Below are 17,848 nucleotides of genomic sequence, written 5' to 3' on the forward strand. Positions count from 1 at the left end.
AGAATTGAAGGTCAGAGCTTCACAGATAAGAAAAAGCTAAAGGAGTTCATCATCGCCAAACCAGAATTATATGAAATGCTGAAAGGTATTCTTTAAGAAGAAGAAGAAGAAAAAGATAAAGATAAAAATTATGAACAACAAATACGTATCTATCAACAAGTGAATCTAAAAACCAAGGGAATAAAAAATCTGATGAACAGTATTAACTGGTGAATATAATAGAATCAGGGCATAGAAAGGGAGAGGACTGACAATTCTTGGGGGAAAAGGGAAGTGGGGGGGTGCGGGAAGAGACTGAACAAAAATCGTACACCTATGGATGAAGACAGTGGCGGGGGGGTAAGGGTATGGAGTGGGGTGGGGAATCAGGTGGAAGGGAGCTATGGCGGGGGGGGAGAGGAACACCTGTAATAATCTGAACAATAAAGATTTATAAAGAAAAAAAAATCATACACCTATGGATGAGGACAGTGGGGAGTGTTAAGGGCAGAGGGTGGGGTAGGAACCTGGTGAAGGGGAGCTATGGGGGGAAAAAAGAGGAACAATTGTAATCTGAACAATAAAGATTTATTAAATTTAAAAAAAAAAAGAAATGAGGTCAGAGAGTTAATGGGGAGGAGGCAGGCTGTGGGGCTCTAAAAAGACCGAGTTTTACTATGAGAGAGATGGAGATCCATTGCAGACTTTTGACCACGAGAGAGACATGATCTGACTTGCATTTTAAGGGGTGACTCTCACTGCTGTGTTGAACATAGAGTGGAAGCAGGAAGGCCATTTGTAATCCAGGCAGATAGTGGCTTGGTAGCAATGGAAGTAGTGAGGAGTGTTTGGAGATAATGAAGGTGAAACCAACCATATTTTCCATTGCTCCTATTAGAATGCAAGATCACTGAAGACTTGTTTTGTGTTTAGCACATCCCTAATGGGAGTCAGCATTCTATATGTATCTTTCTCTTTTTTTTTTTTTTTTTGTTCTCTCAGTTCTTTCTTTGTACTGTTTTCTCTGTTCTTTCGGGGTTTTCTTTTTTGTCTTTGTTCTTTATTTCCCCTTAGGGTTTTTTTTTCTCTCTTTTCCCTCTTTTTGCTTTGTTCTCTCTTTGTTCTCTCCATTTTTCTGTTTCCTATATTTTTACTTTCTCTCAATTTTCTATTTTCTCTCTCCTCTCTTCAGTCTTTGTTTTTTGGTTCTCTTCACTCCATTTTCTCTTTTATTTTCTCTTCTCTATGTTCTGTGTTCTTGCTTTATTCTCTCTGCTCTCTGATTTCTCTGTTCTCTTTATTTTCTTGGTTCTCTCATTTTGTTCTTTTACTTTTCTCTTTGTTCTATTCTCTCTTTTATCTCTGGTGTCTGGGTTATCTCTCTTCACTTTGTTTTTTTCACTTTCTCTGTTATTTTCTTCTTTCTTTGTTTTCTCTTTGATTTTCTTTGTTGTATTTGCTATATTTTTTCTTTGTTCTTGTTCTCTGATATCTTTTGTTTCCTTTTTTCTCTTTGTTCTTTTCTTTTTCTGTTCTCATTTCTTTCTCTTTGTTTTCTCAGTTCTCTGCATTTTCTTTTTGTTCTTTTTATTCTCTGTTTTCAACTTATTCTCTTTATCTCCATTTTTTTGTTCTTTCTTTTTTCTCTTTGTTCTCTCTCTTCTCTATTTTTTCTCCTTTTTTGGTTTTCTCTGTTCTCTTTGTTCTCTTTTTTTTTTTTTTTTGTCTCCGTTTCCTCTGTTCACTCTTAGTTCTCTCTCATTTCTATGTTCTCTCTTTGATCTCCTTGTTTTCTGTCAACACATGTCTATTAATAAAGTACAAATGAATGACTGCTCCATACCATAATGTGATTTATCCTAAGGTCAAAGGCAGCATACCAGATTAATGAATATCTATCTAGTTTTTCTTTAAATTATGAAAAAAAGAGCTCACTATTGTCAGAAGTCCCTTATTCTATTATTTAGTGCCCTGAACTAAATGGTTATTCTATATAATAAAAGGCTAATATGCAAATTGTCCTCTCGACCAGGAGTTTGACTGGGAGTTCAACCAGGGGACGGGGCCAGTCAGCCCACTGCCCTCGGCCCCTCCCCCTGGCCCAGCCCACTCCCAATCAGGGCGGGCCAGCCAGACCCCACCTGTGCACCAATTTGTGTACCAGGCCTCTAGTTTATTATATGATTGTGTCAACTTGAACCTAATATGTCCTTCCACTTACACTCATTCCACTGTGTCACCCTCCTTGCCACTTGTGAGTCATTTGAGTTGATGGACCTAGGCTTACTGAGTGTCTACCACATGCCAGGCACTGCATTTGGTGCTTCACCTCATGAGATAGGTTTTATTGCTTCATTTATATACAAAGAAGCTAAGGTGCAGAGAGGAAGTTTAGTAGTTTTCTAAGATCACATAGCTAGTTCTTTCACGTATTTAAGTCCACCATAGATAGTAAGTTGGTAGAATCAGGATTTGAAGCCAGGTCTGATGAAGTTTAAAGCTTGGGTATGGAGGTGTTTTTATAAATATAATTTTATTTCCTTTAACATGTAATGTGTACAAATTTTATAGATTATATCGATATAGATAGTTTGAAATATTTTACTTGATCCCCATAGGAAACTTTGTGGCAGTTATTGTAGTCTTTATTTTGTGGTTGATAAATGTCTCCATGATTTCCCCAGTCAGAAAGTGGCAGAGCTAAAACCTGAACTCTGATAAAATGTTAGAAAACTCAGATTCTAGGCCAATACAAAGGTGTGAAGAGGTTATATAGCTAGTTTGATTCTTAGCTACTTGTTTTATCTGCTACCTCACACTGCCATTGTAAACATTACCCAGCATTCAGCCTTGAGCTATAATATATACTACATTGAATTCACTTAAATTTCTCCTCAGACTTTGTAAATGCTCGTTTGAATCATGGATAGTCAGAAGACTAAAAGGAAATATCAAATGTTAAAAATGGTTAATTCTGATTTTCTTTGTTGTATTTGCTTCGATTTTTTTATTTTCACAATAATTATGTATTATTTCTATAATCCAAAATCAATAATATCAGTTTCCTTTTGTTGTTTTTTTAATCACAGTGGTTTTAATTTAACTCTCCTACAGAAAATATAAAAGCATAACTTTTGTTTTAATTCTAGGGCTAGAACTACTTATTGTTAAATTAGAATCATTTGTTAAGTTGAATGAATTCTAATTTTCTTTAGGAGCTTCTGAAGAGATACTCAGAGATGGATAACCATTATGAATTCTTACATAGATTGTCTCTTGACTTGGAGAAAGAGATTGAAACCCAAAAACAGCTTTCAGTTAAAATAAAAGCAAACCTCTCACTTCCATATCCACAAACCAAAGAGATTCAAAAACTTCTTACTGTAAACCAAAGGTGTTCCATGGAATTCCACAGAGTCATGAAGAATCTAAAGGTAACAGCTTTTTAGTAATATCTTTGTAAATATTGCTATAAATTTTGGTTACAAACATCATTGTATTTAAGTCCACCTTTGTGAGTTGACACATTTGCTTCTTAGTATATGTACTTCTGTCTGAATTAAAGATTACATGGGTCTAAGAATAGTGTGCAAGATTCTCAGTGTACCAAAACCTGGTCATTCGGTAAAACCTGAGCTCTGCCTATGGGCCTAGACACAGGTATGAATAACATCAAATATTTCATAGTCTAGTGGGTGAGGCAGATATATAGACAGACAGTAGTAAGTGCAGTGATAGAAGTATGTGCAGGTTATATGACATACTAGGAAAAAAGTTAAAGAGGGTAAGACCGTAGTGGAAGATAGACTCGTTCAATGAAGCTTGGATGGAGTTCATTTTGCAGATAATGGGGAGCCACAGGACAGTTACCTTAAGTGGTGGCAGTAATGTGATTGGATTGCCATTTTAGATACTTGACTACAGACAAAGAAGTGAGTTTGCAGGGGATAAGCCTCGTGGCAGAAAGAAGAGCCAAGAGCAGTTGTCCAGATGGGACATTATGGGTGGCTGAGCTACTAATGAGGGATTCTGTAGGGATAGGAGAGATGAAGGAAATTAAATATTTAGCAGTTTAAAATCACAGGTCTGTTTGTTAGTGGAAGTAAGGGAGAAAAGTTGAGATTGTATCCCAGGATTTGAGGTTAGCCAAGTTTGTGAGTAGTGGAAAGAGGAATGGGAATGAGGCAGGAGAGGAAAATCAGGTGTTTACTTTGAGATGTTATCACGGGACATTCAAAAAGAGAAACTCACTAGGCATTGTCAACCAGTGGTCAATGGCGCTAATTCAATGCCAGTGGAATCCCCAGTTTGGGGTGTGGTGAAGAAGGAAAGTTTATTCAGTACAAAACAGCTCAATTGTGATATAGCACAGCTGTGAAAGCTCTGCTCTGCTCCCTGCTGTTCCACCCTGCATTGTGTTGGTCTGCTCCACTCTGCTCTAGCAGGACATCTTCAGTGTTTCAGCTCAGCCAGGGAGATGCAGGCTTCAGGCTTCCGTGGAAAGGGAAAGTACTCTCTCAGAGCCAGCGAAGAGTTGGCTCACATGGGCAGAAGTTCCCACCCCTGTCTCTGATTGGCCTGTCCTCATGCCCGTGAGGACTCCAAATCCTCACAGTTTGATTGGTCCAAAAGGCACTGTCCTAATTGATTAGAATAGAACCACTCTGGCTGAAGCGGCACAGCTGATAGGGAAAGCCTCAGTCCTTTTGGTTGAAATGGGGTTCCAGGAACTCCTTTATAAGGGCTGGCTCAGATGGCTGAAACAGTGCAGAAACAGGTACTGCAGTGCAGAGCCTAGCAATTCAGTGTAGGCTTCTTCGTGAAATGCAATTTGCATGAGAGAACCCTGTGCAAAAATGGCTGCTAGGCTTTGCTTTTTAAAATTTATTTGAGCCCAGTTAGCCACTAGGAGCCCTCCTTAGTAGGTTGGTGTTTTTTTTGTTTTTTGTTTTGTTTTTTCTTTGGTTTTGCCTCAAGGCTCACAGCATTTAGCTGTAAGTCTGAAGTTTGTCAGGAGAAGAGTCAGGACTAAAGATAAAGATTTGGGATTTATCAGCATATATGTGATGGATAATACAATATGTGTAAGGTCACCCAGAAAGCATAATCTATATATATAAAAGCCCAGCGACCAGAAGGGCGGAACAACCAGAATGACCGGAACAACTGGTGGCTATGATGCGCATTGCTGCAGCCAGCTGGACTGATCCAGGCCCCAAACGGCCCATCTCCTCAGCCGGCCCCACCCCCCGGCCAGCCCCCAACACCCTGATCGGGGGCGGGGCCGGCTGGACAACCACCCGAGGCCCCTCCCCCACACTGGCCCGGCCTGATGGACCCCCATCAGGGTGGGCCAGCCGGACCTCACCAGTGCACAAATTCGTGCACCAGGCCTCTAGTAGAGGAATAAAAGGCTTGGGATAATAAGAGAACTCAGGAAAAGATAAATTTTCAAGAGCTGTAACAGAAAAGAGAGGAGCACATGGGATCAAGGTTGGAAAAGGGAGACAGGAGAGAACCAAACGGAAGTGCTATCACTCAGGACAGTGAAGGAGAGTAAGTCAAATAACTCAGCAGCCAGAATATGAACTGAAGAGGTCCCCTCAATTTGTTGATAATAGAGCTCATTGGGACCTTTGTCAGAGCAGTTTTAGTTGATTGGTTAAGGAAGAGGCCAAATTATAAGAAGTTAAGGAACAGTGGAAGTTGAGGAAGTAGGGAGCAAGTGTCTCCTATTTGGTTAAATTGCCCCTCGGGTTCTGATAGTCTTTCCCAAATCCTGACTATCAGATATCCAGAATTTATTCTGAAGTTCGTGGACCATATGACATTCAAATTATTATCACCTTGAAGTCAAACATCTAAATATGCTTGACAAGGAAGTTTTTGGACATGGTACACCCATACTGATTACCAAGCCAAGATAGGCAGAATTGGATGTTGAAAATGAATTATCAGGTATCTAGCTGGAAAACCTGGGTGATTGGTGATATAATTAACCAAAAGGAGCCAATAAAGAAAGTTGTATTTTTAGGAAGGAAAGATCATATTACCTTTTAAACATTGAATCGGGGGTATTTTTATGATAACAACAAGGTATATCCAGTAGGAAGTCAGAAATAAGGACCCAGAAGTAACTCTTCCAAGATGCTGAGAGGAGAAAGTTGGGGACAGAGAGAGGCTCTTTCCTTTTTCCTCCCTTGTCAGAGGATATAGATAACGAGATACCATCCCACCTTTAGTCTTGAGGGTTTAAAACATCCTCTAAATGTGAGATAACTTTAATTTCCCAATGTCTATTTCTCTTCAAGTATGCGTTAAGCAATGTTATAATGATAAAGAAAGAACAGCACGAATCCATCAATAAATTTGAAATGGTTTACATTGATGAAGTGGAGAAACAAAATGAGCTGATAAATCAACTTGACCACCTTCCACAAGGTTATGATGTATCATCCAGAGAATTAAGGGACCTCAAATTGAGCCAGAAGGTGGATCTACATATTCAGGTATAATTTATTTTAAATGGATTTAATTAGATTTTAAGCCTTTTTTTAGCAAGTAGAAAGGTACCTTTTCATGTACTTAGAGGCATTTTCATTTACCAAAAATTAAAAATAAGCTACAGAGTAACAGCTGGCCAGATGTAAAGAGTACCAAGTAATAGAGGAGCCTCCTTTCAGAACTCGACTGATTCAGACAAATGTAACAATATCAGCAAGTGGGAATTCGTGGAACCCCAGAATAAGTTTCTAAATGCCGTCTAACGCTTCCTAGACCTGTGACTAGGAGTCAGAAATATTTTTATTGCAACAGCTGCACATGGAATGTTTGCTCTCGGCCAGAAGTGTGAAGCTAGCATCTAATCCCTAACATGCATGTATGTCCTGCTAGATGCAAGGAAAAGTTATATCCAGAAGCACTTCACATATTGTTATTATTAGTCACAGATTTATAGTTTTGACAGGTTTTAATTCTAATAGGCAGAATTTGTGGGCATGCCTCTGTTACATAGATTATACTGCCAAAACTTTATTATTCAAATAACTAGGATAAAGTTTTAGATTAGAATTTTATTTCTAATATAATTAGAATAACAAGAATTATATTTACTTCAAAAATATCAAGAGTGAGAGTTCAGTAAGGTATTTTCCTTTTTTTTATGATATTTGTGTGATAGTTAGATAAAAACTTCTCCCAATGTTCATACAATTCATTGCTTACTTTTTAACACAGGAAATTCTCAAAGATTTTTCAGAAAATGACTCCCACATCATAAAGACTGAATTTCAACAAGTACTCAGTAATAGGAAAGAAATAACCCACTTTTTGGAAGAGTGGTTGAATACTCATTTTGATATAGAAAAGCTTAAAAGTGGCATCCAGAAAGACAACGATAGGATTTTTCAAGTGAATAAGTTATATAATAACAGAATAATCGTAAGTAGTAATTTTTATTATGCTACCTCATTCTTCTCGTTGTGTGCTTTAAAATTTTTCTACCTCATTCTTAAAAGGACTTAGAGCAACTGAATATATAAGTATATTTTCTTTCACTTATTTGTGAAAAAATATTGACTATGTAAAACATGTTCTTCCTCTAACATTATGCTTCCTTAAGATAAATATACCGATTTATACTTGTAAAGAAGATAACAAAACATGGGTGTGTGATGATCACTTTCCACTTGTGAAATCGTGAATCCTCTTGTCACTCTCCTTTCCTTTCTCACTTTTCACTGCTTCTGCAGGAATTGAGCCCTTTCCCTAAGTAGCCTCAGACACAGTGAGATGTGAGTTGTGGTGCAGCCATAGACAAGTCTGAAAAGCTCTAGTGAGCCCTCATGTGCTTTTCATCTAGTGGGTCACTATCATATGCTCTGTCCTTCAACTTAAGGTTTGAAAATGTGGTCCGATACATTGTTCATTGTTCCCAAGTTGATCAACCTTGTAAACTGATTCATAAGAACCAGCCTTGCTTAAGATCAATTTATTAATTTGTTATACTTCCCACTGATCAGAATACTAATGCTGCTTTTTGAACTATACATATATGTATATCTGATAAAACATGTAGTAATCAGAAAGTTGCTTCTTATATATGCAACTAGAGGCCCAGTGCATGAAAATTCATGTACTGGAGGGGGGGGTCCCTCAGCCTGGCCTTCCTCCTCTCACAGTCCGGGAGCCCTCAGAGGTGATCAGAGGAAGGCGACGCCCCCATCACACCTCTGCTGCTGCCACTACCAGCAGCACAAGCCTTGGCCGGCCCTGGTTACCTGAGCCTCAAGCGGCCCTGGGCGGCTGGGCAGCCGCCATCCGAGGCTTGCCTGCACCTCGGACCAGCCCTGGGTAGCTGGGGGGGCTGAGGGGACTGGGGAACTCTGGAGGCAGGCGCACGGAGTGGCCGAATGCGCCTGCAGCCCCAGCGGGGCTGAGAGGACTGGGTGCCACCATCTTGTGGCTGTGGGCACCGCCATCTTTGAGGGTGTGGCAGTCAATTAGCATATTCCTCCTTATTGGCTATGGGTGCTGTCATCTTTGTGAGGGTGTGATGGTCAATTAGAATATTCCCTCTTTATTAGATAGGATTGGAGCAAAGGGTGCTAGAGTATGTAGCTTTTAAGATTTTTTTTTAATTTCATGTGTTTGGGTAGTTCTTAACACTTTGATTTCATCTGGAAACTATTTAAATTACATTGAAATATATAGATACTGTTAAATGGATAGTTAAAAAGTCTGCAATCAATAGAGAAAAGAATAAAACCAATGTTTAGATAAACTTCATTCAGAGTTTTTTGTAATTTGGGGGATTCCTACCATGTGAATCAGCATGGAGATGAGGCGTCTGTCAGCACCCTGGCAGTAGGAATTGGTAACTTTGTATGATGTGAGGTTAGTATTCCAGTGCCAAGGGAAGTCCAGGGTACCAGTAAGAATACAACTAATTTAGGATGCAGGTCTGACAGAATGACCAATAAGCCATTTGTGATGAGAGCAAAAAGAATATTCTCTAGGAATTAAGAAAGTAATTTCAGAGTTAGTTATCCTTCAATGTAAAAGACAGTATTGATTGCTATTCCCTGCATAGAAATATAAGATTTTCAGATTAATTACTAAAAGTTGGTGAGTCCTTTTTCCTATAAACACTGAGGTTTGGAATGAAACAGGAAAATTGATTGTTTTTAAGTTTATGGGGTATGCTCTGCTATTAAATGTCAGTTAATGTTTCATATTATAACATATGAAGACTTTAACCACAAATCTTCAAATTCCTTTTTATATGTTTGTACTGATCTAATAGCAAGATTATCATACTATATAATAAAACCCTAATATGCAAATCGACCAAACGGTGGAATGACCCGTCTCTATGATGCGTACTGACCACCAGGGGGCAGATGCTCAATGCAGGAGCTGCCCCCTGGTGGTCAGTGTGCTCCCACAGGGGGAGCGCTGCTAAGCCAGAAGCTGGGCTCATGGCTGGTGAGCACAGCAGTGGTGGTGGGAGCCTCTCTCCCCTCCGTGGCAGCACCAAGGACCCCTCGGGGGATGTCTGCCGAGGGGTTCTGGACTGCGAGAGGGTGCAGGCTGGGCTGAGGGACCCCCGCCCCCCAGTGCATGAATGTCGTGCACTGGGCCTCTAGTGTTTTACAAATAAATACTCTCCAGTCCTTAGCCTTCTTTTATTCTCCTCAACATCCAAAATCATCTAAAATTTTAGGAACCAGTGCAAACCACAAAGAATGTTTACAGCCCTGGCCAGTGTGGCTCAGTTGATTGAGCATCATCCCATGCACTGAAAGGTCACCACTGGTTCGATTCCTGCTCAGGGCACATGCCCAGGTTGGGGGTTTGATACCCAGTTGGGATGTGGGCAAGAGGCAGTCCATCGATACTAGGCTGTCATATCAATGTCTCTCTCTCTCTCTCTCTCTCTCCCTCCCTGCCTCTCTCCCTCCCCCTCTCCCTTTATCTTTCTCTAAAATCAATAAAAACATTAAAAATAAAAATGTTTACATTCTTTTATGTTCTTCACAAACTGTCCTAGAATGTTTGGAAAATGAATTTCAACATACACTAGTACCTTGTCCTAGAATTCTAATATTTTTCATAGGTTTTTTTTTCTTTTAAGTATGCAATTCACTTTAGAACTATAATGGCATTTTTACTATTCAATAGACTATAGTGAATGAATCAACAGAATTTGAGGAAAGAAATGCTACTTTAGCCAAAGAATGGGAACTTGACCTGAAAGCAATGAAAGAGGAAAATGAAAAACTGTTTAAAAACTACCAAACTTTGACGCTCTCTCAGACACCTGGTGCCCTTGCTAATCCTACTACACAAGACGATAAGAATCTTCATGTTACATCGAGAGTCACACAGCCAATCACAGAGGTATGTTAATTTTTTATATTTTTCAATTTGCAGCTTCATCACAAAGTTAAAGATGTATCTCATGTAACATTTCAGAGCAGAATTATAGTATTGAATATATTAATTAAGGAACATGAACCAATCTTTGTTTGTGTTTGTGTTTGTGTGTGTGTGATAGGCTTGTTTGATTTATTGGTGATAACCATTCTGATAGGCATGAGGTTTTAATTTGCATCACTCTGATGATTAGTGACGTTGAACATTTTTTCATATGTCTATTAGCCATCTGTATGTCCTCTGGAGAAGTGTCTATTTGGGTCCTTTGCCCATTTTTTAATTGGATTGTCTTCTTGGTGTTGGGTTATATAAGTTTTTTGTTTTTTTTTTAATTGATTTCAGAGCGGAAGGGAGAGGGAGAGAAAGATAAAAACATCAATAATGAGAATCATTGATTGGCTGCCTCCTGCACGCCCCACACTGGGGAGCCTGCAACCTGGGCATGTGCCTTGACCAGAATCAAACTGTGACCTCCTCATTCACAGATCGACACTCAACCGCTGAGCCAGCCAGCCAGGCGAGTTGTATAAGTTCTTTATATATTTTGGGAATTAACCCCTTATCAGATGTATCATTGGCAAATGTGTTCTCCCATACAGTGGATTCCCTTTTCATTTTGTTGCTGGTTTTTTATGGGGCTTTTTTTGGTTGTTTGTTTTTTTGCTGTGCGGAACCTTTTTAGTTTGATGTAGTGCCATTTGTTTATTTTTTTTGTTTGTTTCCTTTGCCCTATGAGATATATCGGCAAAAATATTATTATTCAAGATGTCTAAGATTTTATTGCCTATGTTTCCTTCTAGGCTTTTTATGGTTTCATGACTTACATTTAAGTCTTTTATTCATTTTGAGTTTATTCTTGTGTGTAGTGTGTGTTTGTGGTCTAGTTTCATGTTTTTGCAATTTTCCCATATCTGTGTCCTTTTTTGATAGAAAATTCAAGAGCTGGAAGCTTCACTGCATGAAGCTAAAGAAAGTGCTATGCATAAGGAAGGCACGATTATAAAGATGCAGAAAGAACTTCAGATGACTTACGATATGATAGCAAAACTTCAAGCACAAGTTAATGAATCAAATAAATGCCTTGAGAAAACGAAAGAAATGACCCAAGAACTTCAGGTAACTTCACAAATTTATAAATAAAAGGGGTTGTTTTTTTCCTTTTACTGTTGAATTTGGCAGATCACTTGGGAACCCCGGCTTTTACTTCAACTTCCTGTTAGCTAGGTATGTCTCAAGTTCAATACTTAGGCTTTGAAAATGCAAGTAACAACTTAGAAATGAAATACAGGAATATAATAATGATTATTTATATCTTTTTAGAAAAAAATTGTAAAAGACATATATTTTTAATAGTTTAAGATGTATGTTCATTTTTTTAAAATGCTTCTTATCTTAATATTTAACACTTCTTATAAGTACATTTTGGGGGAAAAAATTATTTTCTATTTTAATGCCCTAGTTATCGAATCCACCTATTAGCCAGTAGCCTATGGGCTGAATCTGACCTATTTTCTTTAGAAATAACAGTCATTTCGGTGTTTTTTAACTTGAATTCCATTACACAGCACACCCTCATTTATCACACCTTACCCCACTCCCTTTTGTTTTAGCCCCAGCCACTTCTCGTACTTCTGCTACTTGAGTCTGACCCTAATAGACATTTAAGTTTGCTATTCTGGCTCCAGTGTCTTGTCATTCCAGTTAAAATTAGAAAGAAGTAAAAAATGTGTGCTCTGTCCTACCTGGTTTGGCTCAGTGGATAGAGCATTGGCCCATGGACTGAAGGGTTTTGGGTTCAATTCTGGCCAAGGGCACATAACTCTGGTGCAGGCTCAATCCCAGCCCTGGTTGGGGCTCCTGGGAGGCAACCAATTGATGTGTCTCTCTCACATGGATATTTCTCTGTCTCCCTCCCTCCCTCCACTCTCTCTAAAAATCAATGGAGAAATATCCTCAGGTGAGGATTAACAGCAACAACAAAAAAGGAATGTGTGTTCTTTTCATTATTTAACATTTATTCAAGGAGACATTATTCATTTAAAGGAGAATTCTATATGTATGTATTTATATATGAATAATTTGTTTCTGAGTGGAAAGTAGATATATTTATGTCACTGGATTGAACCATATATGAATACAATGCTATATAATACTTTGTGCCTTGAATTCAGTTCTAGTTTTATATTTTCTGATATCTATTTTGTTTCATTTTCCTGACTTTGTTTTATTTGTCTACCCATTTCTTTATTTTCAACTTTTGTGTTTCATTTTGTAGTTACTGGTTTTTTTAATTGGGGAAATAATTTTTTTTTTAATAAATAAAATTCTTCATATGTTCTCTACATACTAGTTTCCAATAGCTTCAAATATACTTCACATCAAATATCTGTTACTCATTTTAGGGTTCAAATTTGTGCCTTTCCCATTTTTCATGTATGTAGAGTTTGCTGTTTGAAAATGTTTCTACCAATAAAGTAAAACTGCTCTAAACTTACTTTATTTTTCTTTTCTCTAAAAAAGGACAAAGTTGCTTTAGGAGCTAAACCCTACAAAGAAGAAATTGAAGACCTCAAAATGAAGCTGGTGAAAACAGATCTAGACAATAAGAAAATTGTCAAGGAGCTTGAAAAGGAGTATGTCTTTGCCTTAATTGAACTTGACTTTAATATCTTAAATTTTCTTTCCAAATGATATATTTCTTTGCATTAACTTTTGAAAATACTGTTGTTATAGCTTTTTTTAAATGAATACAAACAACCACAGGGTTTTAATTAATTAAATTCTCATTATATATGCAAAGATTTTAAAAAGTAAGCACAAGTCTGATCAATTACTAACACACTATGTCTTTGGATGCTTCTTGCTTAACCACACATAAATAGTTTAAAATGGCCTTTTTATGCTTGAAAGTGAAGGTTAAGAAGGTGCTTGTGTGGCCCTGGCGGGTTGCTAAGTTGGTTGGAGCACCATCCCGTACACCCAGGAGTTTCAGATTCGATTCTGGTCAGGGCACCATGCATACCTAGTTTGCGGGGGAGGCAGTTGATTAAGATAACTGATTGATGTTTCTATCTCTCTCTCTCTTCTCTCTCTGTCTTCTCTCCTCTCTCCTCCCCTCCGCCCCCCCTCCCCTCCCCTTCCTTCCTCTCCTCTCTCCCCCTCTCTCTCTCTGCCCCCCTCCCACCCTCCCTCCCCACCTCCCTCCTGTCCTTTCTCCCTTCCTCTCAGAATCAATTTTTTAAAATCTGCCTTCATCCCCAGTAGGGGGTGTGCAGGAGGCAGCTGATCGATGTTTTTCTCTTATCGATGTTTCTAACTCTCTATCCCTCTCCCTTCCTCTCTGTAAAAAATCAATAAAATATATATTTTTTTAAAATCCTGCCCAGCTGATGTGGCTCAGTGATTGAGCAGTGACCTATGAACCCAGAGGTCACGAATCTATTCCCGGTCAGGGCACATGCCCAAGTTGAGGGCTCAATCCCCAATGTGCAGGAGGCAGCCGATCAATGATTCTTTCTCATCATTGATGTTTCTATCTCTCTCTCCCTTTCCCTTCCTATTTAAATGTGTGTGTATTTAGCAGTTTGACTAAGCTTTCTGTTGCTTCTCTTAATTTCATTTGTTCTTTCTATTGTGTTTTTATGTAAAGGTTGTTTAGAGTGGGGCAAAAGTAGGTTCACAGTTTTTCATATGGAAAATAATGTAATAATTGTTAGTATTACAAGAATAAACTGTTTCCCGTACTCACAACTGTAAACCTACTTTTACCACACCCTGTAATTCCTTTGAAATTATAGTACCTAGTGCTCAAAAGCATGTCCTCTTGTTGCTTTGTCTGTGTCTGGTACTACACATACTAGCATGCCTCAAGTTCATTGTGGTGCAGCATGATGAAAAGAACATTAAAAGAAAGTTGGGGAACCTGAATTAGAAATATAATGTTGCCATTTATTAATATATCACACATGCAAGTTGTTTAATCTCTCTGCTCCTCACAGTCATAATCAATGAAAGGATAGATTTGTATTAGAAGATTTCTGAAGATCCCTACTGATTTCTAACACTTTTTATTCTTCCTATAAATCTTTAATAAATATTTAATGGTGATATATAAATTTGCGCAAAAAAAATAGCACTCTGAATCTTTATGCATTCTAATCAGCCTTCCATTGATAACAGTACTGGTTTTAATGAAACTAATACAGACTCATTTCTTCATTATAAAAGTGATTTAAAAAACAAAGCGATTTTACTTAGAGAATAGAATCAGCAGATACTTTCAGTCTCTAAAAAAGGCAGAAAGTCTTACAATTTATCATTACTGGTTAATCCTTAAGCCCACAATTCATAAAGTGTCTCTTTTTATTAGGGAACAGTGAGCAGAATTTGACCTTTTACTGTATCACCTTAACAGCCCAGGGTTTATTTGTTGACAATGTAGAAAGGAAACTACTTTTCACTTTCAGGCTCTGGTAATTATTTTATCTTCAAGATGTTTTGAGGACCTCATGGTAACAGTCCACTTATTTTATTAGTGCCTTTCAATATGATTTTGCTCAATATCCAATTAATAGCTATTGAGCTTCCAGAAATTTAACAAGATTGGTTTCTCAATGTTAAATCATTGCCCCTGAAACCAGACAGGATACTTCCAATTTGATGGTGTTATAGCTACAAAGTGCATGATACCAGGGTATTATGTCAGTGTGATATACCTTAATATCTATTGTTGTTTTTATTAGAATTGCTTCTACAAAAGCCACTGTAGAATATCAAAAAGAAGCTATAAGGTTATTGAGAGAAAATCTTAGAAGAAATCAACAAGCCCAAGATACCACAAGTAAGTAGAAAATGCTGGTATTTCCAGGTCCTGTCCATTTTACTTCTCAATACACTTAGACATTTTGAGGACTACTATTATATATGTGATAGTCAAGAATAAATCACTAGTTTAGAAAGAACTGCTTTTAAAATGAATTTATTGCAATTATATTTCTCTTGTGACATCTCCTATAATGTCAGCTGTTTACTCATTATAGATTCTTGAACTATCAAGATAGAAGTACCCTTCCCAACAAAAATCCAAACATATCTTAATAGATTTTAATATTATACACAGTAAAAATATAATCAGTGCATAATACAAATAAGTAAATATTATCCTACTTGTTCTTAATACTGAAAATACAGGGTTTATGCTTACTTGTAAACTCTTTAAAATTTATCTTAGGTATAGTTATCAAATCTAATGATCAAATTTCTGCATATACACTCCTTAAACTATACTTTGTTCCATATCCCTATCTCTTGTGTTTCATCTTCCAAGTGAGAATGCTGAACAGTACTTAGGGCAGCTTTGTATAATAGAACAAGCAATGAACTAAAAGTCAGGGGCAGGTCTCTCAACTGATTGCCCTCACTTAATGGCTGTGAGAAATCAAGGGGACCACACCTGACCTTCTAGCATATGTGTATACACATGTTGCGAGGATCACACTAAAAGGGGTGTGTGAAAGCACACTGAATATTCTAAATGTCAAGCAAATGTAAGTTGATATTTGTGTGTTTTGCCCATTTAAAAAAGAAATTAGAGATAGTGTTAAAGATGTTGTCTAGTACATAATTTAGTTTGAATGACCCTATTGCCTATTGCAGCTCCTACATGGGACACTTCAATGGGTGAAAATAGAACTGAGGATTCTTTGTTGTTACATTAGGGTCAGGATAATGATTCTTGAATAGTAAGTGATTTTTAGGTACACCTTGTGCCTGAATTCAAAATAATTCAAAAGAAAATGGACATTGAGTATTTTCACACCTTACCCCCTTTGTAATTATCAGTGATTTAGTGGACTATTCTACTTTTTAAGCTACTCACAGTTTTATTCAGTTTTACCTAAAATTTACAAAACGATTCCTCATATAGTGTAGAATATAGAATAATCTGTGCTTTAACATAATTCTAAGGTTTGTTTAGTTAACAAGTGTGTGTTGAGTATTTATAGTGCACTGGGTGGCTGGGGTGGGCCCCACACACATACTCTGTGTTGGAAGAAGCCCCTCGGGTGATTCAGAGACAGATCAGCGGAGGACAGCTCTAATTAGAGAGGGTTGCTGCTGCTGCGGTCCTGGGGAAAGGCTTCAGCAGGATGATGGTAGCGAAATTGGTGAGTGGAGAACAGCAGGAAGAATTCTAGAGATATTTAGAATTGATGATGGAATAGGCATTGGGAGTGAGGTAGAAGGAGGAATTCAAGGATGATTTCCAGGGAGATGGTGGTTGAGATGGGTTGGGTTTTAGAATGACTTATTGCATTTAGTAATGTTTCCTTTATTTGCCTCCCACAGTGGTACTGGAAGTTAATGATTCTAAACCTTCCAACAAACCCCTCACATGTGGGGGTGGGAGTGGCATTGTACAAAGCACAAAAGCTCTTATTTTGAAAAGTGAAAATGTACGACTAAAAAAGGAAATTTCTAAGTTGAAGCAGCATAATGAACAGCTAATAAACCAAAAGAATGAACCATTAAGGTAAGAGCTGCTTACATGATACAGAAATTATGTTTATGGCTGTTACATGTTGGGGAGGACAGTATATACCCATACATATATGTTTTTTGCAGTTAGCAACCCTTCAAACATGGGGAAAGTAATTTTTAGAGTTCATGTAATGTGTCGTTTTTAAAAGGAATAAGAATATGGTAACACTATTCCAGATGCTTACTATCTGTCAACTAACCTCTTTTTGACTAAGCCAAGAACCAAGATGGGAACAGAGATCTTTGAGGGGCAGCTTAAATACACCACATGTCCATATACCAAAGTCATGAGGATTTACTTAATAGAGGACTTCTTAGGACCATTATTGTAACCTGTGTCCTTTTACTTTACAAATAGTTCTAACAAACTTATTTGGCTTCTACCAAAAATTAGAATCCTGTGCTAATCCTATATAATAAAATCCTAATATGCAAATCAACCGAACGGCAGAACAACCGGTCACTATGATGCACCCTGACCACCAGAGGGCAGACACTCAATGCAGGAGCTGCCCCCTGGTGGTCAGTGTGCTCCCACAGGGGGAGCACCGCTCAGCCAGAAGCAAGTGCAGTGGCGGTGGTGGGAGCCTCTCCCGCCTCTGCCGCAGGTGGGCAGTAATGAGTGAGGGGTCCCAGACTGCAAGAGGGCGCAGGCTGGGCTGAGGGGTTTCCCCCCCCCCCCCCCCCGCTTCCCCTATACACAAAGTTTCGTGCACCAGGCCTCTAGTCTACTAATGATATCGTAGAAGAAAAGTAGGCATCAAACAAATAATTACACAGATAACTAATTCTTTCTAATGAGTGTTGTTAAACAAATGAAAGAGTTTACCAGAGGAATCAAACCTTATCTAAACGATAAAGAGGGCTGGTGATGAAGAAACTAATCTATGAG

At 38.2% G+C, this 17,848-nt stretch overlaps 1 protein-coding gene across 1 annotated transcript in view; it reads left to right on the top strand.

The window, feature by feature from the left end:
• Positions 1 to 17,848, top strand: part of CENPE (centromere protein E) — a 73,259-nt gene that overhangs the window by 51,168 nt on the left and 4,243 nt on the right. The window contains exons 36-43 of the mRNA XM_054721818.1: positions 3,195 to 3,413; positions 6,291 to 6,488; positions 7,216 to 7,419; positions 10,162 to 10,380; positions 11,347 to 11,532; positions 12,937 to 13,049; positions 15,159 to 15,256; positions 16,765 to 16,948. Coding sequence (XP_054577793.1) covers positions 3,195 to 3,413; positions 6,291 to 6,488; positions 7,216 to 7,419; positions 10,162 to 10,380; positions 11,347 to 11,532; positions 12,937 to 13,049; positions 15,159 to 15,256; positions 16,765 to 16,948 — 1,421 coding nt within the window. The remainder of the gene's footprint in view (positions 1 to 3,194; positions 3,414 to 6,290; positions 6,489 to 7,215; positions 7,420 to 10,161; positions 10,381 to 11,346; positions 11,533 to 12,936; positions 13,050 to 15,158; positions 15,257 to 16,764; positions 16,949 to 17,848) is intronic.

The sequence above is a fragment of the Eptesicus fuscus genome, chromosome 2 (assembly GCF_027574615.1).
Source record: "Eptesicus fuscus isolate TK198812 chromosome 2, DD_ASM_mEF_20220401, whole genome shotgun sequence".
Lineage (NCBI taxonomy): Eukaryota > Metazoa > Chordata > Mammalia > Chiroptera > Vespertilionidae > Eptesicus > Eptesicus fuscus.